A 23999-nucleotide genomic window follows, 5' to 3' on the forward strand; every position below is an offset into this window, starting at 1 on the left:
CAGTGCTTGAGTCCAGATACAAGAGGTTTACCAAATCCACTCATGCAGCCATCCATGGTCTGCCAAAGGCTGAATGCCCCCTCAGAACAAAGCGGCGGGGCAGTTCTGTGATCCAAATGCCTTTCCCCCAAAGTCTTCAGTTGAAAAATGTTACCTCCCCATCCTCCATTTAGATCCCACCCTACAGCACTTCCTTCTCTCCTTGGCATTCACAGCCCAGTGCAAAGCTGGCTGCCTCCTTTGGGTGACAAGCAGTGTTGGCTTAAGAAAACTGGCAAAAGAGCTTGGGACAAAAGCAAGTCTGACCTGTCCATTGGAGATGGCCACTTTGCTGGATGTCACAGGCACAGTGTGCCCTGTCTTCATCCCACCCCACTCAACTCTCAAGGACAAATGTTACCCTTTTCAGACGGGCCTCCCAAGATCTTTTGTCTTCCCCTTGTCATTCTGAACCTCTGGCCTTTCCGGGCATTACTTCAAATTAAGCACATCCCACAAAGTCAGGTCATAAAAGTACCATCAACAGGAAGGCGTCCAGCAGCAGCACTGCCAGGGCTCAGTAGAAGGAAAGGCTGCTGGAACGGGGGTAGGGCTCCCCAAGTTGGACTACAACTCCCATCATCATCGTTTGTCATGCTGCCTGGCGCTGATGGAAATTCTATTCCCTCAACACCTGGAGGGCCTGAGGTCTAACATCCTTGCTATATAAGTTCCGGAATATGCTGGCGAAGATCTTCCCAGGTGCATCTTGGTTTCTCCAAAGTCCTTGCTCTGCAGCTTCAAACCTAAGTCTGAGGTCTTGAGTTTCCAGCTGTTTTTGTACTACCAATTCCCATAATCCCTGACCGCTGTTCCTGCTAGCTAGGGATGATGGGAGTTGTAGTCCAGAAACAGCTGGAGACCCAAAGTTTGGGAAACCTTGGTCCAGTCCAATCTATCTAGTTCTCACAGATGCCCTAAAGGGAATCTGCAAGTAAGACCTGAGCTCAACAGCAGGGCTTTCCCCACCTGTGATTCTTAGCAACTGGTATTTAGAGGCATATTTGCCTTTAAGACAGGGATGCGGGTGGAGCTGTGGTCTAAACCACTACGCCTTGGGCTTGCCAATCAGAAGGTCAGCGGTTCAAATCCCTGTGATGGGGTGAGCTCCCATTGCTCGGTCCCAGCTCCTGCCCACCTAGCAGTTCGAAAGCACGTCAAAGTGCAAGTAGATAAATAGGTACCGCTCCAGCAGGAAGGTAAACAGCGTTTCTGTGCGCTGCTCTGGTTCGCCAGAAGTGGCTTAGTCATGCTGGCCACATGACCCGGAAGCCGTCTGCAGACTAACACCCGCTCCCTCGGCCAGTAAAGCGAGATGAGCGCTGCAACCCCAGAGTCGTCCGTGACTGGACGTAACCGTCAGGGGTCCCTTTACCTTTTACCTTGCCTTTAAGGGTAGAGGTACCTTCCTAGATTCCCTTTCTCCCCGCAGAATCTTTGCAGGGCAGCTTGCAACAGCCAGACATTGTCTTGTCACCCTGGCGACCTTCACTAATAAGAGTTCCTCCACACATTATCCCAGCTCCTTCCTTCCTTAACTTCCAACCACTTCCTGCTCCTGTTCTACCTCCCCGCCCTCCTTTTTTGTGTTCAAGAACCATCTGTCCCTTCTGCCTTGGCAATGTTCTCGGCCCAAATCTGGTGCTTTAATTCTTCCCGGGAAAGTGGCTTGTTTCCAGTCGTCCCTTGACAAAACTGTCCTCTTTTGTCTGCAAAAATAAATTCTGCCTCAAGGTCACTTCTGGGGGGGTGGGGGGGTTATTTTGTCCATCGTAGTTTTTTGTTCTTTTATGTTCTACTTCACACAGCATATAGTTAAACTCTGGAACTCACTCCCATTGATGCCACCAACGCATTGATGGCCACCAACTTGGATGGCTTCCAAAGATTAGGAAAATAATTCCGGGAGGATGGGGCTATATGTTCCACCTCCACAGTTGGAGGCAGCAATGCTTCTGAATACAGGCTCCTGGAAGCCTGTAGTTGGGAATACAGGTTCCCCAAATCCTGCTTTTGGGATTCCCATTGGGGCATCTGGGTCGCCACTGAGAGAACAGAAGGCTGGACTAGATGGGCCATTAGCCAGATCTAGCAGGGATCTTCCTATGTTCTTGTGACTTACTTTGCGTGCTCTGCAGGGAAAGGGGCGTCGGGAGCCCTGAGAAAGACAGATGTTCCACAGGTGCAGCTTTTTCTCAGGATGGGATGGAGGCATGCAAGGAATGAGCCCTTTTTCTGCACATGTTGGGGCAGGGGGCAGGAACCATTGAGGTGCCCTTTGGTTAAAGTGCCACCTAAGTGCTCAAACAGTCCTACTCTGCCCAGCCACCCTGAGCTGTTTGAATGGGCTGCTTTCCATACAGACTAGGGGTTCCCCTTTCATCCACAGATCCCTAAAGGGTCTGTGAATTGCCCCATCCCCCCCAAAAAAATATTTTCCCAATGCCATAAAAATATGCAAAGTATTGTGGGGGAGGTGCAGTCCACGTAAAGGTAAAGGGACCCCTGACCATTAGGTCCAGTCGTGGCCGACTCTGGGGCTGCGGCGCTCATCTCGCTTTATTGGCCAAGGGAGCCGGCATACAGCTTCCACGTCATGTGGCCAGCATGACTAAGCCGCTTCTGGCAGGACACGGAAACGCGGTTTACCTTCCCGCCGGAGTGGTACCTATTTATCTACTTGCACTTTGACGTGCTTTCAAACTGCTAGGTTGACAGGAGCAGGGACCCAGCAACGCGTCCCACAGTCCACATCGCTTTCATCAGATTCTCAAAAGGGTCCACAGCCCCCAAAAGTGCACCCCCTTTCCTTCTGAGGAAATGCATGCATCCATAGAAGTCAGCTCCTAAAGGCCGAGATCTCTTTGCCCCCCCCCCAATAAAATATTTGAGGGGCTTGGGCTCCCCAAAAGTTAATGGGACTTGCCATTCAAATGGTTGCATGCACCACGTCATGTGATTGATTGGCAGCAGGGCGGGGTTTACTTGGACACCCACCCCTGTATTTTATTCAAGTTGGCACCCCTGCTTCTGTTGCAAATGATTCTGGGGGCGCCCCCTGGCTGGCCGGGAGGGCTGTTCTGTGCAGTGCCCTCTCTCTTTGGAAGGTAACAAGACCTCAGAACTTCCCTGGATGGGGAGCTGTTCTAAAGCGAGGCGAGGGGGCGAGTGGGGGGGGCTCTCGCCAGCCCTAAGCGCTGCAGGTCGCTCTGCGCCGCCGCCCCCCACCTGCTGCTACATCTCCGCAGCCGGGGGCGGGGACTCGCAGTCCTGGCCGCTGATTGGTCGTCCGGGATTCGGAGTCTGCTGCGGAGGCGGCGCGTCCAGGTGAGCCGGGCCGGAGAGGCCGAGCAGGGGCCGGGGAAGATGCTGCTGCTGCAGCTGCGGAGAGCGGAGCGCCTGGGCGCGGAGGAGATGCGCGGCGGCGGCTTCCCACGCCTCCTCTGCCAGGTGAGGGCTGCGCCGAGGGAGGGAGGCGGCTTTTCTCCATCCTTCTCCTTCTCCTGTGGCAGGACGGGAGAAGGGGGCTTCTGGGCGCGTGCAGAGCGCCCCCCGGGTCCTTGATCTCCCGTCGTGGGAAGAGGAGTTCTCCTTTTGGGGCTTCCTATGGGGTGGGGGGACCCCAGGAACTGCTCCTGGGGCATCTCCTCCTCCTCGCCCGCCCCCAATATCTCTTTCCTGGCACCCAGCGCCCCCTCCCCATCATTTTCTTTTGGGGCCATTGCGGGGGCGGAGGTGCCCCACGCCGTTTGGGCATCCGCGGTGCCTCTTCGGGGAGAGGCCGTCTCCTCCCTCCATCTCCCTGTCTCCATCCCCGCAGCAACCCCCGGAGCGGTCCCAGCCGGCGGCGCCATGAAGAAGCAACGCTCCGAGTACTGGGGAGGGCCAGAGCCCCTGGCTTCCCCGCACCACCACCAGCAGAGGGGCGGGCGGGTCATCGCCAAACTGGCGGAGGTGAGGCTGGGCTGGGCTTTCGCTCTTGTGGGGGGGAGGAAGGAGTGGAGGTGGAGCAGCTGCTTGGCATGCAGAAGGTCCCAGGTTCAATCTTCACTGGCAGCATCTCCAGGTGGGGCTGGGAGGGATCCCTGCCTGAAACCATGGCGAACCACTCCTGACAGTCAGTGCAGGCAACACTGACTCAGTATAAGGCAGCTTTCTGGGGGGGGGGGCAGTGGGTAGAGCATCTGCTTTGCATGCAGAAGGTCTCAGGCTCAATTCCAAGCCAAGTAAAACCTCCGTCTGGAAAGCAAGAGAGCCACTGCTGCCAGTCAGTGTAGACAGTACTGAGCTACATGGATGGCAGCTGTCTAGGTGTCTATGAAAGAGAGGGCGAGGACTTGGGAGGGTGAGGAGAGGATGTGGGGTAGAGGGGCTGATCTAGAGCCTGCCTGCCTTGATCCCATGGCCAGGAATCTGGAAAGTGAGCAGGGTTGGGTCATTATTGCCTCCTCTGGTGCCTTGCCTGGCTTTGCAGGGGCACCTGTGCCCACGGAGGCAGCCCATAGCTCCTCCTCCCATTCAGCCTGGGTGGAAGCCTGCTTTGCTGCTCAGCCCACTGCCCTGAAAACCTTAAGGTAAAGGTAAAGGGACCCCTGACCATTAGGTCCAGTCGTGGCCGACTCTGGGGCTGCGGCGCTCATCTCGCTTTATTGGCCGAGGGAGCTGGCGTACAGCTTCCGGGTCATGTGGCCAGCATGACTAAGCCGCTTCTGGCGAACCAGAGCAGCGCACGGAAACGCCGTTTACCTTCTACTTGCACTTTGACGTGCTTTCGAACTGCTAGGTTGGCAGGAGCAGGGACCGAGCAACAGAAGCTCACCCCGTTGCGGGGATTCGAACCGCCGACCTTCTGATTGGCAAGTCCTAAGCTCTGTGGTTTAACCCACAGCACCACCTGCGTCCCATCTGAAAACCTTGCAAAGGATCAAAGGAGAGGAAGAGAGAATCCCAGAGAAAGGAGAGGGCCATCCTAGCTCAGCTGCTAGTCTAGGGAGTTTGTCAGACCCCCCCTTTTTTTTTTTTTTGCAAGGGGGGCAGTGGAGGTTTGAGGTGCATCTCCCTTAATTGCTTCCCAGAGGCCTCATCTTCCCAGGTCCTCCCTGGTGTTCCACGTGGGTCCTTAGAAGGGCTCCCCAGGGTATTCTCCTCTCTCACTTTCCTCCTTCCCTTGCCAACAGTATGTGGGCTCCTTTACTGTCGAGGACACAGAGCTCCAGCAAAAGGCTATGGCCATCCAGCAGCAGCTTCAACGCCTGAAGGTAAGCAGTCGGAGCTGGTTGTGGCCACATTAGCCCTCTGCACGTGCTTAGAGGCACTAGCCCCAATGCTTCTTCCCCCTATTTGGGGGGATCTTTACTCTGGCACTGTGAAACCAGCTCTGTCTCTGAGCCCCTGGGATGTGCATGCTACAAAGCCCCCCAAATTCTAGAGATGCGGGGAGCAAAAGGGAATTGTCACTGCTTGGAATCTTTGTGCGTCTAGAAGAGCCAAGCGAGTCTCCTTGATGGGCCATTTCTGACTCCATTTCTCCTTTTCTCCATCTCCCATCCTGCTCTCCCGGAACACAGGACTGCCCCAGACGGCGATCCGTCGTCCTCAAGTTTTGCCTGCAGGGCCTGAAGATGTACAACGCAGAGGGGGAGGTAGGAGCGGGGCCATGGCTTGATGCACGACAGCATGCTGGAACTAGGAGCCATCTTGCCTTATGAGGAGTTTATTGGGGCTTGTGCCAGGCTGGGTGGGGTCCTGTTTCGTTTTCCAGCTGGCCCACCTTGCTGGGTTGTGGTGAGGATATCCTGAGGACGACGGAGCCGGGGAGGCCTTCTCTGCTTGGATGAGGCAGCCCAGTGGTTGTTTGGTGAGGACATGGGTTGCCAACTGCTTGACCTCATTGCCCCTTCCTCCTCCTCTTCTCCTGCAGGCTCTGCTTATGGCGCATGCCCTCAAGCGCATCCTGTATAGCACCTGGATACCCACTGAGTGCCAGTTCGCCTTTGTGGCCCGCAACCCGCGCAGCCCTCGCAGCAGCCTCTTCTGCCACTTGTTTGTGGGCAGCCAGCCCAGTGAGGTAGGCCAGCTGGTGGGGCAGAGGTATAGCATCTCCGACAGTGGAGGAGAAATACAGCCACCCTGAATAGCAGTCATTGACGGACTTATCGTCCATGAATTTGCCTTACCCACTAGAGGATGAACATTCTATAACTGAAGTCACCACCAAGGAGGCCCTGCCTCTTGCCCCCCAGAAACAGTGAGCACTGTTGGTCGCCGTGAAAACTTGGAGAGCATTAATCCTGCTGCCCCATGAAGGGAGGTGTTTAGTGCCTGCTCCTCTCCTGACAGAAATGTGCCACTCAGGAGTGAAGCTGCTTTCAGCCATTGCCTGGAAGGGGAACGGGGGGGGGGGGGCGCTGGGGCGCTGGTGGTGGCTAATGTGCCTCCTGCGTTTTCTGCCCTACAGGTCCAGATTTTGCACTTCTTGCTCTGCCGCTCCTTCCAGCTCTACTATCTCCTGATGCATCCTGAGGACCAAGAATGGGTCCCCAGCGGTTCCACACAGCAGGAGCCTGGGAGGCTGCTGGGAGCCTCTCTGGATAACCGAGTGGCCTGGGAGTCCCTCGATCCGGAGGATGTATCTCAAAACGTCAATGCATTGGTGTCCTTCCGGAGGCTTCCCTGCCCTGCTGACTTTGGCCCCTCCATCAGTGTGGTAAGTGGGTTCCCTCTGGGGTTCTCCATAGAGTAAGCCGAGGAAGTGAGCCCAGCTGCACCTGGCAGTGGAAGGCAGGCCCTTGCCAGCGGCATCTCCAGGTAGGGCTAGAAAAATACTACCTGCCTGAAACCATGGAGAGCCACTGCTGCCAGTCAGTGTAGGCAATGCTGAGCTGGATTGACCAATGGTTTGATTCAGTGTAAGGCAGTTTCCTATGTCCAGACCTGGATCAGGAAGAAACCACCTTCCAAAAGAAGACTTTCAGTCTGATCCAGAGTGCCAGGAGGAAAGGCACTGCCTGAATTTATTCAAGGTGACCTACTGTGCTGGGGTGGAACTTTGAGCCATCCAGCTTCCCGCTAAACTTTATCGCCAGCTCCAGATTCTGCTTCTCCTGCTCAGTGTCCGTCTGTCTCTGTCTCGTATCCCTAGAGAGAGAGGCTGGATTTGGAGGAAAGGAGCAGCCTGGGCACCTCTCGCCCGGGGAATCCATACTGCTCTCCAATCCTGGTGCGGAAGAAGGCGATCCGCAGCAAAACCCTCCGCTCCGGAGCTTATCGGGGCTGCACCTTTGAGGCTCAGTTGCAGCAGAGCGCCCGAGAGATGTGTGAGTATTCGGGGAAGATTCTGCTGTTCAGGGAGACAAAGAGAATATCCTGTGCTGCTCTTTCATCCATGTTGCATTCCAGCTATGTAAAGAGCTTCTGTTTATTTCCAAGTGTGTCTCTGGGGTGTTTTTGTCCCTGTTTTTCAGAGGATAGCTTGCCTCCTGCATCTCCTTTTGCATTCTCATTCCTCATTTCTTTATTTTTCTTGTAATGGGATTCTTATTAAAGTTTTTCATAATACTGTAAAATAGCTGCTACAAGAAAACCAATTGAATAAGTAGAATGTGGAGTCCTCTTAAAAGTAATTATTAGCCCTTACCAACCACAGAAGAGAGTAGCTCATCCCAGTTCTCACCTGAGATATTTTCTCATCCCAGCCTTTCATCCTGGGAGACCAACATTCCCCTAGCTCTCATCCAAAGTCTCACCCATTTCCTCTTCTGTTTCCATTTCCTGATGTATTTTTGATAGTATCTCTTTTTTTATATAATAATTTTTATTAATTTACAACAAAACAAAACATACTAATTTCACATCTAATTTATCACAAATTGTTTCTTTTCTGGACTTCCTTCAGCTGTTCCGTAAATCATCCATAATCATTATTTTAATTACGCATTCCCTAGTTTGTATTGTCATTGTTTATACCCTTCATTTCTTTTCCCTTTAGACAATACTTCTCAGTTTTTCACAGTGCTTTTTTAAACCCCTCTAGCGTTATCTGTCCCTCACTTATGCTTTCCAGATATTCCACAAATTTCCCCCAGTCCTCGATGAACTTTTGGTCTCTTAGATATCTAATCTTCCCAGTCAATTTGTCCAACTCAGCATAGTCTATTCTCCATTCTTCCACCGTCGGTATTTCCTGTTGTTTCCATTTCTGAGCCAGTAGCACTCTTGCTGCTGTCACTGCATATTGGAAAAATTTACAGTCCTTTCTTTTTATCTCATTTCCTAATATTCCTAACAGAAAGGCCTCTGGTTTCTTTATAAATGTATATTTCAAAATCTTCTTCAGTTCATTGTATATCCTTTCCCAGAAGCCTTTCACTTTCTTACATTCCCACCACATATGATAAAAAATAACCTTCTTTATCTTTACATTTCCAACACTTGTTACATGTCTTATACATTTTCGCTAATTTCACTGGTGTTATATACCATCTATAAAGCATTTTCATAGCATTTTCTTTTAACGTCATACATGCTGTAAATTTTAGGTTTTCTTTCCATAATTTTTCCCAGTCCTCAAATTGTATGTTATAACCAAAATCTCTGGCCCAATGTATCATTACCGACTTAACTTCCTCATCTTTCAAATTCCATTCTAACAACAACTTATACATTTTGGATAAAATTTTGTGGTCATTATTTATTATTTCCATCTGAAATTTTGAATCCTTATCAGCATAGCCACCATCTTTGATAGTATTTTTGATAGTATCTCGATTTTTTTCCAGTCTTTTCCCAGAGAGTAGCATAAATTTAGTAGCATCATTCTCTGAATTTGCTCCAAATTGTATGCAAAATACTTTTTATCTGCTAGAACTGAAGAAAGGCCAGGATTGAAGTTTTCCCAAAGCTTAATATCCTCTCAGCTCCATTGATGCCATATCCATTTAATTTCCCATCTTTCCATTTGTGATTTTCTCCTCCAAATCCTTGTATGCAAGGCATTTCCATTTCAGCACCTGCTTTTTTTCAATTTAGCTATTTCATCATCCAGTCCTGCCAGCTTTTCATCTATTCAGTATGAAGTATTTAAGTATTCTTCATTTCATATTTCTCAGATTCATTTTCTTTCCCCCTTTCATCATACACTGATCATTTTTAATTGTTCAGCCATTAACTGTTGAACAATACCAACGGTCACTGGGAGATCCAAAGGTACATTTGCCATATTGGGTGCTTTTGATGTTTTGAATGTTATTAGCAACTCAGTCTACCTTAATATTTCCACGTTAAGCTCACAGCCAGCATATCCTTTCTCACAATAAATTCTTTCCATGGCTGGAATAATGGAGTAATTGCTGGTTTACTTTCAGTTATTTCAGCTCTTTAGTGGGAAGCAAGAGGAAAAGTGTTAATGATTCTTCACACATGGGATTCCTCCATCCATTTAATCTTTATTGCCAAACATAAATCAGACACGTCACTTTTCCTTAGACACTTTAATGTCCAATTTTCCTTTCTGTTATTCTGTTATCAATCACCACATAATTATATTCTGTCTGCGGCATGCTTATAGAGAGACAGCTGAACCACCAATTCCTCTCCCCGGAAGTCCTCCTTCCTTGTTCTGTTGAGATTTTGCTCCAGCATCTGTGCTGCTGAGATGGTCTCTTTTGTATAACCTCCCCCTCTGTTTCCTTCTTGGCTTCAGTTCTCACCAGCTGTGACAGCAAAGGCAGCAGAGGGAGCCTGGCTTGCTTGCTGGATAACGACAGCAGTCTGATGGAGAACGTGTGGTCTTTTGCGGGCATCGACAGGTAAGGGGAGGTCTCCCCTTGTGTGCCCTCTGACAGGAGGCCTGCAAGGATGCTTGTAGATTGGGGAATGGAAGTAAACTGCACAGCACAGGTGGTTGACCACAAGAAGGAAGCGAAGATTTCCCATATAAATTCATGGTTGCTGGTGCCAAATTGGTAAGAACGTGAGAGAAGCCCTGCAGCTAAAAGAGACCAATGGCCTTGTCTGGTCCAGCATCCTGTTCTCATAGGGCCCAATCCCAATGGGAAGCCTGTGAGCAGGACCCAAGCGCAACAGCAATGCTGTCCCCATTTGTGATTCCCAGCAAAAGGCATAATGCCATCATGGCTAGTAGCCACTGACACTGCTTGCTGTTGAATGACCCAAGGAAAGTAGCCAAACATTTCCCACACTTGTGGTGCGAACTTAATCATGCTTACTCTGAAGTAAGTCCCGCTGTTTCCAGTGCAGCTTACTCCAAGGGAAGGGCGCATTGGATGGTAGACTTTATTCCCAGACGTGGAAGGGCTGGAGCGGGGAGAGGGTTTCTGCTCCAGAGAGAGAAACCTGGTTCCATGGGCTGCTTTCCTCCTGCTCAGAGGTCCCTTCTTCCACACTCCCTTCTGGTTTTCAGGGATGCTGGGATGGCGCTGCTCAGGAATGATGTAATTGGAGCCTTCCTCCTCTGGGCTGAGCCAGGGGCCACCGATCAGTGGTGTCTTACAGTGAGGACAAGATGTGGAATTATCCCTTACCAGATTTACAGGAGCCAGCTTGGGAAGTATTCTGTGGAGGTGAGAACTTGAGGAAAATGACATGCCAGCTCTGCCTGATTCTGTCTGATTCAGTTGTTGCAAGCACATTCGGACAGGTTTTTTTAAACTCCTGTCATACAACATTGCCAATATATTGGACCACAGTCTCATCACTTTGGTGCACGAGATAAGCAAGTTTCCAGGAGCCAAAAGGAATGGTAACTAGTTGGATTTGTATCAATGGGTTAAAAGATTAAAATGTTAAAACACTAACTGAAATATTGAAAACAATAAAAATTCTACTAGCACTCACCAACATTTCTGAGTTCCTTTGGGGACCTTTTTGGCCAAAAGCAGTCTAGGAACAAAGTATGACAATAGTAATATTCCTGTCCTTAAAGCCTCCATCTCTAAGCCCAATCCGGTACATTTTTCCCCCTTTAAATAAATCTTTCCCTTACCTCTCAATAATAGCTCCTGCATTGATTTGTGCTGAAATTCCACAAGGGACTGTTCCCCTTTGCAAATTAGATTGTGTGGGAACATTATGTGACATCACAGAAGCTCGCCCAATGTGGGGTGGTTTGCAGGCAACAGCCAGTTTTAGGTCTCTTATCATTTCTTTCCTTTTCTCCTGTTCTCATAGCATTTGAATGTGGAGTTCCCCAGTATGGAAGCTCTGTTGGATCACTACTCTGGAATCCAAGGAGGCCTGTTCTGCTCTCTGGCTGCCGGACGGATCAACCACTGTTACGAGGAGCAAGACTGCGCAGCGGAGGATCCCTGGAAGGAAGACAGAAGCCGCCGGCAGGCGTCTTGGCTACATGGCACTAGTAAATCTCTGGCTGTCCCACAGGAACTGGGATGAGGAATCTGGGCTTAGCTTTCCTGCCTTCCACATGCTAACTGTGCTAACTCTTTTTGTGGTGTTCAAGCTATGTGGCACTTTTGCACTTGGGCTAGCTTTCTCATACTGATATGGTAGGGATTAGGCTTCATGGCATTGATCCAATCCTTCCCTCTCGCCCCCTAGTAGAACGGCAAACTAGTCTTAACTTTTCTAGCCAAAGAGTCCCATGGCGCTGATGCCCCTGGTCATTCAGAGATAGATTTTTCATCAGCGGCTGAAATCCTGCACATGCCATATTTTAAAAAAGTAAAATTCCTGACACCCGCAAAGTTGTTGAGCTTTTTTAAGGAAACCACTACCAATTTGGGAACAAACCCAAAGTGTTTAGCTTTTTTGGGAAAACCAATAGTTATTTTAAGCTTTTTGAGCTTTTTCCATTGTGTTGCCATACTTCCGTGTTCTCCCAGACATTTTGCCCATTTGGCAGAATTCCCCCTGACAACATTTTTACACCCGAAAACCAGGACATGGCAGGAATTTTCCTGACGTGTGGCAAGCCTACTTTCCAAGCACAAAAGCCCCATTGGTCTTGGAGTTACTACTGACTAGAAGTACCCTAGAGTTGCACTTTTTGTCTCAATCCTGCATCACAGAATCGTAGAGTTGGAAGGGACCCCAAGGCTCATCTAGTCCAACCCAATGCAATGCTGGAATCTCAACTATGAATTCATTTAAAGTAGCTAGATGTTCCCTCACCACCTATTTTCCTGTCTTGGGCTGCAGCTCAGACAATAAATCCTCCTTCAATTAGAACATTGGTTTACCAGATTCTTGCCACTTATCTTAAAAACAAACAAATTAACTGAGCAGTTGAGAGGTCAGAGATAACTCCAGGTTTAATCTAAATAAAATTCTGCAAGTAGTTTTTAGCTCTTGCAGGTCAGTTAAGACAACACCCCCTTTCCCACTTAATGCTGCTGATTTATGTTCCTTGGGTTGTGTCCAATGTTGGTCCTACTCAAAGTTAATGTACGTAATTTTAATGGGTCTACTCTCAGTAGAATTTAGTTGGTTACAATCCCTTGTTTTCCTTATGGGGGTTTATGTACCTGCTGCTGCCAGAATATTTTGAAAGAAATATTTTTTGGGAGGGAAATATTTGTGAGCATGCCAATATATGAATACATAACCTATATTTTAAATATGTTTATATATAAATGTTATGAAAAATATATTTGTAATCCAAAATGATTAAATTTTAGCTGCCGTTTGTGTGTGAGAGTGTGTTGGGAAATGGCAATAAAACGTGACTGGGAGGAGAAGACCTTTAAAATGTTAGTTTTCGAAATCAATGGCGGCCATTAAGGCCTAGATGCCTCCGTTGCCTAGCAACAATCGCTCAGCTCCGCGCTGTATTGGCCATGACTGCGCTCATGCTTGATTGGATACCAGCAGCAGAAGAGAAGCAGCGATTGGCTTCCGACAAGGGCCGAGCTCAGACTGGCAGATCCGGCCGCGGGGAGCAACGGCAGGAAGGCTCGGCCGTGTCGAGAGTTGTCTGTCTCTGATTGGCTCAAGGCGGAAGGCAGGGCGGGCACTCGCTCCCGTGCGCACCACGTTGCCTCGTCGCCTGCTGTTCGTTGGCTGGGAGACGCTTGGGCGCCCGCCTTCCCTGAGAGGGCGGCGTCCGCTGATTGGCGGCTGCGGCGGAGTTCGCTTCCGCGTCGCTCGGAGAGTGGGAGAAGGCAAGATGGCGGCGGCAGTGCGTGGAGCTCCCGGGCTGCGCCGGCGGAGGTCGATGGCAGCTTCTCTAGCGGCGGCGGCGCTGGTGCTCCTATGCCTGGCGCGGGAGGCGGCGGCCGGGGGAGGCGGGACCCGCACGCTGGTGCTGCTGGAGAACATGAACCTGAAGGACACGCACTCGCTCTTCATGCGCAGCCTGGCAGGTCTGGCCCAGGAGCGGGGAGCGCTTTAGAGCAGACGGGGTCGGGGGTGGGGGCCTTTTCCAGCGCCAAGGCAGCATTCCCTTCAAGGCAACCTCCCAGAAGGGACCTGCCAGCGGGGTGTGTGTGTGTGTGTGTCAACACGTGCAATTCCTACCTTTGGACGGTGACTAGCGCTGTGGGTTAAACCACAGAGCCTCTTGGGCTTGCCGATCAGAAGGTCGTCGGTTCGAATCCCCGCGACGGGGTGAGCTCCCGTTGCTCGGTCCCTGCCCCTGTGTACCTAGCAGTTTGAAAGCACACCAGTGTAAGTAGATAAATAGGTACCGTTCCAGCGGGAAGGTAAACGGCGTTTCCATGCGCTGCTCTGGTTCTCCAGAAGCGGCTTAGTCATGCTGGCCACATGTCCTGGAAGCTGTACACCGGCTCCCTCGGCCAATAAAGTGAGATGAGCGCCGCAACCCCAGAGTCGGCCATGACTGGACCTAATGGTCAGGGGTCCCTTTACCTTTTACTACTACTAGTAGTAATAATTTTATTATTTATACCCCGCCCATCTGGCTGGGTTTCCCCAGCCACTCTGGGCGGCTTCCAACAGAACACTAAAATGCAATAACCTTGTTGTTGTTTAGTCGTTTAGTCGTGTCCGACTCTTCGTGACCCCATGGACCAGAGCATGCCAGGCACCTCTGTCCTCCACTACCTCCCGCAGTTTGGTCAAACTCATGCTGGTAACCTCGAAAACACTATCCAACCATCTCGTCCTCTGTCGCCCCCTTCTCCTTGTGCCCTCCATCTTTCCCAGCATCAGTGTCTTCTCCAGGGAGTAGTGTGGGATGTGGCCTTGAGGGAAGCCTGGTGGGCTACATCTGACTCTTCACCTCAGCTTTAGAGCAGGCATAGGCAAACTCCTGCCCTCCAGGTCTTTGGGACTACAGTTCCCATCATCCCTGACAGCTGGTCTTGTTAGCTAGGGATGATGGGAATTGTAGTCCCAAACATCTGGAGTCTGGAGTTTGCCTAAGCCTGCTTTAGAGGGTTAGGAGTGGAAGGCAGTGTTGGTTGGTTGAACCGTGAGTAGGACACAATTTGTTCTCATTCCCAGGCTTTTCCAGGTAATAACATTGTTATTTAATAACATAACCCTCAAGCTCATTTTAGGCAGCTCAAGAAATTTTATGTTTTATGGTTTATAAATGCTTTTAGGATAAATGAACAATTGGCGTGAATAATTCTGTGGGGCAGTATTGCAAACAAGGGGAATAGAAGAGGCACCGTGAGGGTTGTTTCAGGCCAACTAATATCCCAGCAGCGGCAAAATGGGAATTTGGAACTCCCTGATTTGCCCGTCAGTCTTTTAGTAATGTCTAGTGGACCTAGAACTTTACTGGTTCCTGGATTTCTCTCTGTGCTTGGGAATGTTACAAGTCCATTATTTTCTCTTGCACTTCTAAATCTAGATAGGGGCTTTGATCTCACCTTCAGGACTGCAGATGACCCTGGGTTGTCTCTCATTAAATATGGAGAGTTCCTGTACGACAACCTGATTATCTTCTCTCCATCGGTAGAAGGTAAGACAGAAATGAAGCAATGTAGAGAAGTTTGAGTGCAACCCTATGCTGTGTTTATTCAGAAGTGAGGACCACAAAGTTTGTTCGAGCTTTATTTCCTTGAACTGTACAGTTCTTATTGTATAAATAATACTTGTGTGTCATTATTCTGTTTTGCTTTCTGCACCTGTTCCTTGAACAGCTTATATTTCACCTGTTGAGTAGGAAGTGGTCTTCATTTGGGGGGGTTTTGGTTGGATTGGAAGGCATTTCTTTCTGTCACCCTTACAATAGGCATGACGGATAAATACAACTGCGTGTTGCTTTATGCTAGAAAAACATTTACGTTTTTAAAAATGAATTTTGAGGGTGGGGGTTTGGCTGCTGGAAATCAGTCATTTGTGTGGTGTGCAGCCCTGAAGTCCAGCTGCTTCACCTACCTCTGTATGCACTGCAGATATTATCCCTCCTTGCAAATCTAGCTTTTGCTTTGACATGTTTAAACATCATTGGCCCTTCGTTTCAGATTTTGGAGGCAACATCAATGTGGAGACCATTGCTGCTTTCATCGATGGAGGGGGGAGTGTCCTTGTGGCCGCCAGTTCAGACATTGGTCAGTAAAATGAACTTTATCCAACGGAGAGCCTTTGACTTGAAAGAGAGCTTCTCCCTATCCCCACCATGAATGGGGAACTTCTCGTTGATCAGCCATTTTGTTTTGTAGTTCGGTTCAGCTGCCTGTGCCTAGAATTCAATTGGCTATAGCAGTCCTGGAATTCTGGGTACCACTGTAAATTAAATAGGAAGTACAGGACAATGTACTCTTTCTAACCACCTTAAAGTGTGAATGCTTACTGTAAATGTGTTGAACCTTCCACTATTTAGCTGGAGAACTGAACCTCCTAAGCCAAACCTCGCCAACCCAGTACCCTCTAGGTGTTTTGGACTGGTATTGGCAGCTGTGCTGACTGCAGCTGATGGGAGTTGCAATGGGAGGGCACCAGGTTGGCAGGAGTTGACTTACTACTTCTACCTGAGTGATGAATGAGTATAGATTTAAGAAACAACAAACCCAAGGTGCCGCAACTTCCTTACGGCTCTTCCATTAGCACCTTTTCTCTCTATATAGCCATTATCTCAAAGGAAAGCAAAAGGGTCTGTTTCTGTCTGCTGTCATCTTTGAAGGTGGCATGATTCCCCCCCCCCCCTTCTTTTGCATCTGTTTGGAAGCTGCTGTCTTGAACAGAGTTAAGTAAACATTTGTGGCGTCATAAAATAGAGCTCTGAGCACTTCCACCCTCTTTTTCTATGCATATAATATTTCTTCGTACTTAGAGACTGATTTGTGTGCGTATCATCTAAGTAGATGCCAGGCTACTTGTGGCTTTAATTATAAACAGCTCCCCTTTTTCTAAACAAGTACAATGTTGACAATTCTTAGGCGATCCCCTTCGAGAGCTGGGAAGTGAATGTGGCATAGAATTTGATGAGGAGAAGACAGCTGTCATTGACCATCACAACTACGATGTCTCTGATCTGGGTCAGGTAAGCAGCAGGATGCAAAGTGTTGGGTAGACTGGCTTTCCACTAGGCAGTAAATATGTAGTTGTTTTGAAACAATTGCTTGTGTTAACCATTAAGCTCTTACGAAGGCTGCAGGTGGCAGCCAGCATCTTAGAAAAGGCCACAGCCTCTTCACTGCCACGGAGGAGGGAAAGCTGCTTCCAAGATGGTGCTTGCTACAACATCTACATGTACATTTGAAAAACAAAGAACATATGCCAATTTACCAGTTACGGTAATTGATCAGACGAATCTACTTTCGGCCCCAACATGGACATAGAATGCCAGCAGCCACTGGCTACATTCTCAACTTTTGCGGCCTCTTCTCTTTCCTCCATTTGCAGTGAAATGAATGAAATGAGGAGAACTGCGGTTAACCATTTCCCCCCCTGTTTTATGGGGAACCAGAAAACTCCGGCTACTAGCGTCAGAACAAGCCAGTATCAAAAATATGGTTCAAATTATCGTTAAATATTCTGGCTAGTAACTGTAAATGTCTGACTCAGATGAAATGCAGCTATATGGAGGCTACTTGGTTGAATTGTGATGTGCGTGAAGGGGCTGCCCTTGTAATGCAAATGCTTGTGCCTATCTTGGTTGATGGTGCTGAGCTGTAACCATCCAAATACAGCCTTTGTGTGTTGCAGAGAAAGTTGGAGAGGGCAGAAAGGCGGAGTTGGGGCTGGTGGGCAGAGGACTGTGGCTTCTTCTTCTAAGGCAAAGTGTTAGCCACATTGTCATTTGATGAAGCATTGGCTGAACCTGCCTGTAGAGTTGGCAGTCCCCAAAGGGTTTTATCTGCGGTCTCTTTGCAGCACACCCTCATCGTGGCAGATTCTGAGAACCTCCTGAAGGCTCCGACTATTGTGGGGAAGAAGCCTCTGAACCCCATCCTCTTTCGGGGAGTTGGGTGAGTCTCCTGCAACACGGGGGTTGTGTTTGGCCACAGCTATAGGAGCTGGTGCTCTTGGCCAGTTTACTGAGTGAAGAGACGATGTCTTCACCTAGACAACAAGAAAATTTGGCAACTGCTTTGCTACACTCCCAGCTCATGGGGCTTTCTCCAGCCAAGTCATTCTCAATAGACCCACTCAAATGAATTGGCCCAAGTTAGTCTTGTTGTCCATAAATTTCAACGGGGTTACTTTAAGTAGGACTAGCAGTGGATACCTCCCATGGTTTTTCTTCATCTTTACTGAATTTTAAATCCTAATCATAAAGAGAAGATCCTCCTTCAAGATAGCGTTGGGTCTTGCACCAAGTGCTTTCCAGAAATACATTATTAATATTTGGGGGCTCCCACCTGGAGGGGTCGCATGGGCGTTTTGAACTGAGTCTTGGAAGGAAACTTCTCCCCTGCTGTTGGACATCTTCTCACAACTAGTTTTTTTCCCCCTGCAGGATGGTGGCTGATCCTGACAACCCTTTGGTTCTAGATATCCTGACTGGCTCCTCAACCTCTTACTCCTTCTTTCCCGACAAACCCATCACACAGGTATGATATGAAAGAGGGGGGGGGGGGCCTTGCCTTTGTTAAAAACCTGCTGACAAAAAGTACCTTGGTGCCAGGCTCCAATTGCTTTCCTTTTGGTTCGGGACTGCAGAGGGCGCCAGAACAATGCTGTAGGACTGAGCAGAGGACACCTGAAATTTGAGAGCCCAAAGTCTGCCACTGGTGGCAACTGGCCTCCTCTCAGAAAAATGGTTCACCTGCACTCTTTGCTCTCTTAGTACCCTCATGCTGTTGGGAAGAACACGCTCCTGATTGCGGGTCTCCAGGCCCGGAATAATGCCCGTGTTGTCTTCAGCGGTTCCCTGGATTTCTTCAGCGATGCCTTCTTCAACTCTGCTGTGCAGAAAGCTACCCCTGGCTCCCAAAGGTATAGTCGGGTTTCCACTCCATTCTTGTGTTCCAGATGATGCCCACCTTCTGTGTGCATGAGCTGGGACAGAGCCCATGGGGGCTCCTTTGACAGACGATTCCGTCTTATTTGTAACTTCACTTCCCCCCCTCCAAGTTGCTTAAAGTGGTATACATAGTTCTCCCCCTCCTCATTTAATCCTTGCAACATCCCTGGGAGGTAGGTTAGGCTGAGAGGCAATGTCTGGCCCCAGGTCACCCGGTGAGCTACATGGTCTAGTGGGGGGATTTGAACCCTGGTCTCCCATGTTAGGAAATTTATATCCTCAAAAGAGGGCGGTTTACATCGGTACATAAGAAGGAGCCCTCAAGTAACCATTGGGACGCTATTGGAAATAGCTAACAGTTTCCTGCCAGTTAATCCAGAGTAGAGGATAAAGTCCGTACAGCATGAAAGCATAAAAGAACTGGCAACCAAAAGATTAAACAGCTGCTGGAATAAGAAAGGTATTTTGTGAGGTGGCTAAAAGCCATCAGGTGTTAAATACATTGCAGGATTCTCAAAAAATAGACCAGAGGCATTTCATCCAGCAGAGCTTTACTGCTACTGAAGGCAAAATGGTCACAAATCCAATACATTCAGGATTGGCACTGTCCATAAGAAATCCAGTTGCAGCAGACTTAACTTAAACCTTACAATAGCTTATAATAAGACTAAACCGTAACACTATATACAGAACACCACACCAGAGCGAAAAGAGAGAGGGTGAAACACAGGCTCCTTCTGGCCCTACTTTTTTAGGCAGCATGACCTTGACAGAAAGAGAGAACAGAACCAGTTTAAACCAGCTGTACTCAGCTTCCCTGAAGGAATAACCCAAACATCAGTAACCTCCTGCTTGCTTCTTTCACACAGAGAAGCTTCCAGAACCCTCTTGAATTAATTAGAATAGGAAAGATCTCTACGCATCAGATCAATGTTTTCTAAGAAATGCCAACTGACACCCACCACCCCAGCTAGGTTTGTAGTCCAAAAGACCTGGATGTCTCTAGGTTGGTGAAGGTCGATGCAGACCGTGCTTGATCTGCCATGCAAATAACGCTGATTAATCTTCCTGTACTGGAGTTGAATTTCTGTGGCTATGCAACATCCCTTGAGCAAATGTTAACTCTCATTCCTTGCCTTCCTCTTCTCATGTCACTCAGGTACTCCCAGACAGGGAACTATGAGCTGGCCATGGCTTTGTCGCGCTGGGTGTTCAAGGAGGAAGGCGTCCTTCGTGTGGGAGAGGTGTCCCACCACCGGGTGGGGGAGATCGTGCCCCCTAGTGCCTACACCGTCACAGATCTGGTGGTGAGATTTTAAAACCATCCTTTGTAGCCAGAGCTTAAGAGTTCCCTTTGCAGTCTGCACATGCCTTTTTAGCCGGCCAATGACACTCGCTCCCCCCTCTATCTCAGGAATACAGTATCGTAATTGAGAAGCTCTCTGATGGGAAGTGGGTCCCCTTTGATGGCGATGATATCCAGCTCGAATTTGTCCGCATCGACCCGTTTGTGAGAACTTTCCTCAGGAGGAATGGTAAGCTGGTTCTGTTTTCTCCCAGATACTTTCTCAGTCGCGCATTGTCAGCCCCTTGAAAATTTCAGAATCGTGCCCCCTCCACTGTGACCTAGGAGTGGGGGAGAGGTGAAACCACCTCTGTTACTTTCTAGAAAAGATTCATTTCTGGCCTGAGGTCAGTAGTTTGTATGCAGGTTTGCAGTCTGTTATGACCCAGGCTTGCAGTATCCTAACACCTCCACGTGAACAAAAAGAAATTTTCCTAGTGATGTTGGATGGTGATGAGAAATTCTGATACACATCGAGAGACCTGCCACCTATACTGTCTGAACCTACCCAGCTGCTAAGATCCACAGGTTGAGCACCTTAACTCAGTCCCAAAAACACGTGAAGCACAGCTGGTGGTGACAGAAGAGAGAGAAAGAAAAAGTGGGAGAGCCTTTTCAGTGGCTGCTCCCTGATTGTGGAATTTCGCCCCCCTCCAAGAGAGGTTAGACTGGCTCCCTCCTACTCTTCTGTCAGCATGCTGACACCTTATTGTTCAGACAGGCCTTTGAAAGATAAAGTGCACATAGTGTTGATCAATGGACTGCTGTCAGGGTGAACTGGATCTTAATTGCTGGTTCTAAATGTGTTTTGCTATCCAGTGGACGCTCAGGTTACGAATGTGATCTGTGCGGGATGCACACTCGCAACCCGCAGCGTCCGCAACCTGCAGCGGTGCATCTGTGCATGGACAGGTTGCGATTCGGCGCATATGTGCAAAGCGCAATTTAGTGCTTCTGTGCATGTGCAACCTCCGAAACCCGGGAGTAACCTGTTCCAGTACTTCTGGGTTTTGGCGGTCCACAACCTGAAAAAACACAACCTGAAGCGTCTGTAACCCGATATATGACAGTATTTGAATTGCTGTCTTATAACTAGTTTGCTTTTCTTATTTTGCATTTCATAACGTTGAAATAAATAAAAATAACAGCAACTAGCCGCAACAGCCAGTGAGAGGGATATGTGCAGAGAACTTGCTCTGGGGCTGAGAGTTGCAGCCAGTGCTAGTCCTACTCGAGGTGTGACCCACTTAGGTCCATGAATTTCAGCAGGTGTGCTCTGAGCAGGGCTTGAATTTCCTACTTGGGAGACGACCTCCAGTTCCCAACTGTATAATGGGCACAGATTCTACTGGATTAAGGGTAGTGTGGCCACTGGAGCCACAGAAACTATTACGCTTCCAGGTCAGAATGACAGGAGTTAGGATAGGTTGTTGAAATGCGCAGGGGGAGGAGGGACGCCTTCACTTTCTTTGCATGTTGACCACAAGTTGGCCTGAGACCCCCTGAAAATGTGTTTGGCTCCTAGGAGGCAAGTACAGTGTCCAGTTCAAGCTGCCCGACGTCTATGGAGTCTTCCAGTTCAAAGTGGATTACAACCGGCTGGGCTACACCCACCTGTACTCCTCCACCCAGGTAAGAAGAGCCTTGGCCTGGGCAAGGAAGGAGCTTCTGGCCCAAGAGCCGGGTGGAAAGATACCATGGATGGTGCCTCCTGTAAATCTTGGGCTCCCCGATCTCTCAAGCTTGTTGTTTAGTCATTTAGTCGTGTCCGCCTCTTCGTGACCCCCTGGACCAGAGCACGCCAGGCACTCCTGTCTTCCACTGCCTCCCGCAATTTGGTCAGACTCATGTTTGTAGCTTCGAGTCTCTCAAGCTAGCTAACAGGAAAAAAGACAAGCCCATTAGAAGATAATTGCTGGAAATCACAGAAGGGGAGAGTTGTTCTTGTGCTCAAATTGTGCTTGCTGTTTTCCCACCAACATCTAGTCGGCCATTTGTAAGAACAGAATGCTGGACTAGATGGGCCACTGGTCTGATCCAGCAGGTGGTGGTTCTTATGTTAAATAGGCAACCCCAGCTGGCATGACCAATGGTTGCAGATTCCCCATCCCTGGCCCACAGTGCCTGGCCCACCAAAGAGCTATCCTGACCCCTTTCCCTTCGGGAATGTGGGATGAGGGGCTCCCAGACAGGGCTCTCATTGGAGGAACTCAGTGAGCTGAGAATGATTCAGGGCAGTTCAGTTTTGGCTTTTCATTGCAATTGCCCTTTGAGAGGGGCAGAATCCCTCTCCAGTCCTCCTAACACCACAGGCCTTGTTGCAGTCTGCTCTGTGTGCTTTTAATAAAGGAGCTGGATATATTTATTAATTATAGTGATTAAATCTTTGACTCGATAGTGGTTTTTCTCTGCTGGGTGTGTGCTTTGCAAGAAGCCTGCTTGTTGCCCGTAAGGTGGGAGACCGAACTCCCCACCCGTGAGTCTGGGTGGCTCCTGAGAAGCCTCCTCACACCTTGCTCTGCTATCTCCCGCCTTTGCCAGGTATCGGTGCGTCCCCTCCAGCACACGCAGTACGAGCGATTCATCCCCTCGGCGTACCCCTACTATGCCAGCGCCTTCTCCATGATGGTGGGCCTCTTCCTGTTCAGCATCGTGTTCCTCCACATGAAGGAGAAGGAGAAATCGGACTGAGGGTCTCCCAGCAGGAGGAGTAGGGAGCCCACCTCTTCCGTGGCGGCGGCCCCAAGCAGTGCAGGCACTGAGTACACACAACATTTGGAGACTGGGAGTCCTCAGGATCGAGGGACCAGGGCCTGGTGGGTGGGGATTAGGATTTTGGGGGTGGGCAAGGGGAAGCAGATGCCGCTTGGAGGAAGAGAAGGAAGAGTGAGCAGCCCCCCATGAATGAACTCTTGCAGAATCCACGTCTCAGTTCCTTTGTGGACGTCTCCCAAACATGCTTACTGCCACTGTGACTTGTTTCTGGTCTCCCAACAAAAGATTGCTGTACTTGAATTTTGTTTTCTGAAATAAAGCGGCCTCACCTTCCAGTGATAGCTGTTTTCTTGAAAATAATTTGGGAGCGGCCTTGAATCCCAACTTGGGGGGCAAAGGTGGGAAATAAATAAATAAGAACAACGACAATTAGCTGCAACAGGCAATGAGAGGGATGTGTACAGAGAATGTGAAGACACATAGGAGCAAAGAGGGGCATCTTCTGGAATGTCTTTGCCATGGAGTACCTGAATAACCTAAAGAAACTTGCTCAGTGATGAGATAGGGCACACATTTTTTTTGAGGGGGGAGAACCAGATGTAGCTTCTGAATCCTGAAAATGCATGACTCTGCAATTTAGTTTTGTTTTCAGTCTGGGTGTTTTAGGTAATATTTTGATTTAAATATAAAGCAGAGTTTTGAACAAATGCAATCTAACTACATTTGGAGCAACTGTGCTTCCCAACAGTAAGAAAAGGCCACCCTCGCCAACAGTCAGCCAGACTGGGACAAACTGACCAGTACTGGATCTCTGCAGCCCAGTTTGCAGCATAGACTGAAGGCTCCAGGGAGGAGCAGCAGCAGTGGAAAGAAGCCTTGAGTTACACCTGGATAGTACTGGGAGAGGGAGTGGATGGTGCCGTGGTCTAAACCACAGAGCCTCTTGGGCTTGCTGATCGCAAGGTCAGCGGTTCAAATCTGTGTGATGGGGTGAGCCCCTGTTGCTCTGTCCTAGCTTCTGCCAGCCTAGCAGTTCGAAAGCACACCAGCGCAAGTAGATAAATAGGTACCGCAGCAGTGGGAAGGTAAACGACGTTTTCGTGCACTCTGGCTTCCGTCACAGTGTCCTGTTGCGCCAGAAGCGGTTTAGTCCTGCTGGCCACATGACCCAGAAAGCTGTCTGCGGACAAACACCGGCTCCCTCGGCCTGAAAGCGAGATGAGCGCCGCAACCCCGTAGTTGCCTTTGACTGGACTTAACCTGGCTCCCAGTACGTTTCCGAGCACAATTCAAAGTGGTGGTGCTGACCATTAAAGCCCTAAACGGCCATGGCCCAGTATACCTGAAGGAGCGTCTCCACCTCCATTGTTCTGCCTGGACACTGAGGTCCAGCACCAAGGGCCTTCTGGTGGTTCCCTCGCTGCGAGAAGCCAAGTTACAGGGAACCAGGAAGAGGGCCTTCTCGGTAGTGGCACCCACCCTGTGGAACGCCCTCCCATCAGATGTCAAAGAGAAAAACAACTACCAGACTTTTAGAAGACATCT

At 49.3% G+C, this 23999-nt stretch overlaps 2 protein-coding genes across 2 annotated transcripts; both read left to right on the forward strand.

The window, feature by feature from the left end:
* Window positions 1-3207: 3207 nt before the first annotated feature.
* Window positions 3208-12698, forward strand: SH2D5 (SH2 domain containing 5). The gene is made up of 10 exons (XM_028741417.2): window positions 3208-3489; window positions 3860-3993; window positions 5217-5297; window positions 5607-5681; window positions 5960-6106; window positions 6497-6745; window positions 7181-7355; window positions 9740-9845; window positions 10460-10619; window positions 11227-12698. The coding sequence occupies exons 2-10, from the start codon at window positions 3892-3894 to the stop codon at window positions 11446-11448; spliced, it is 1317 nt and encodes a 438-aa protein (XP_028597250.2). The 5' UTR covers window positions 3208-3489; window positions 3860-3891; the 3' UTR covers window positions 11449-12698.
* A 448-nt stretch (window positions 12699-13146) lies between these two features.
* DDOST (dolichyl-diphosphooligosaccharide--protein glycosyltransferase non-catalytic subunit) lies at window positions 13147-22793 on the forward strand. The gene is made up of 11 exons (XM_028741415.2): window positions 13147-13376; window positions 14834-14944; window positions 15450-15536; window positions 16365-16468; window positions 17302-17396; window positions 17888-17981; window positions 18218-18366; window positions 19554-19701; window positions 19809-19929; window positions 21265-21371; window positions 22281-22793. The coding sequence occupies exons 1-11, from the start codon at window positions 13181-13183 to the stop codon at window positions 22428-22430; spliced, it is 1362 nt and encodes a 453-aa protein (XP_028597248.2). The 5' UTR covers window positions 13147-13180; the 3' UTR covers window positions 22431-22793.
* Window positions 22794-23999: the final 1206 nt, after the last annotated feature.

The sequence above is a fragment of the Podarcis muralis genome, chromosome 7 (genome assembly GCF_964188315.1).
Source record: "Podarcis muralis chromosome 7, rPodMur119.hap1.1, whole genome shotgun sequence".
In the NCBI taxonomy this organism is placed as follows: domain Eukaryota; kingdom Metazoa; phylum Chordata; class Lepidosauria; order Squamata; family Lacertidae; genus Podarcis; species Podarcis muralis.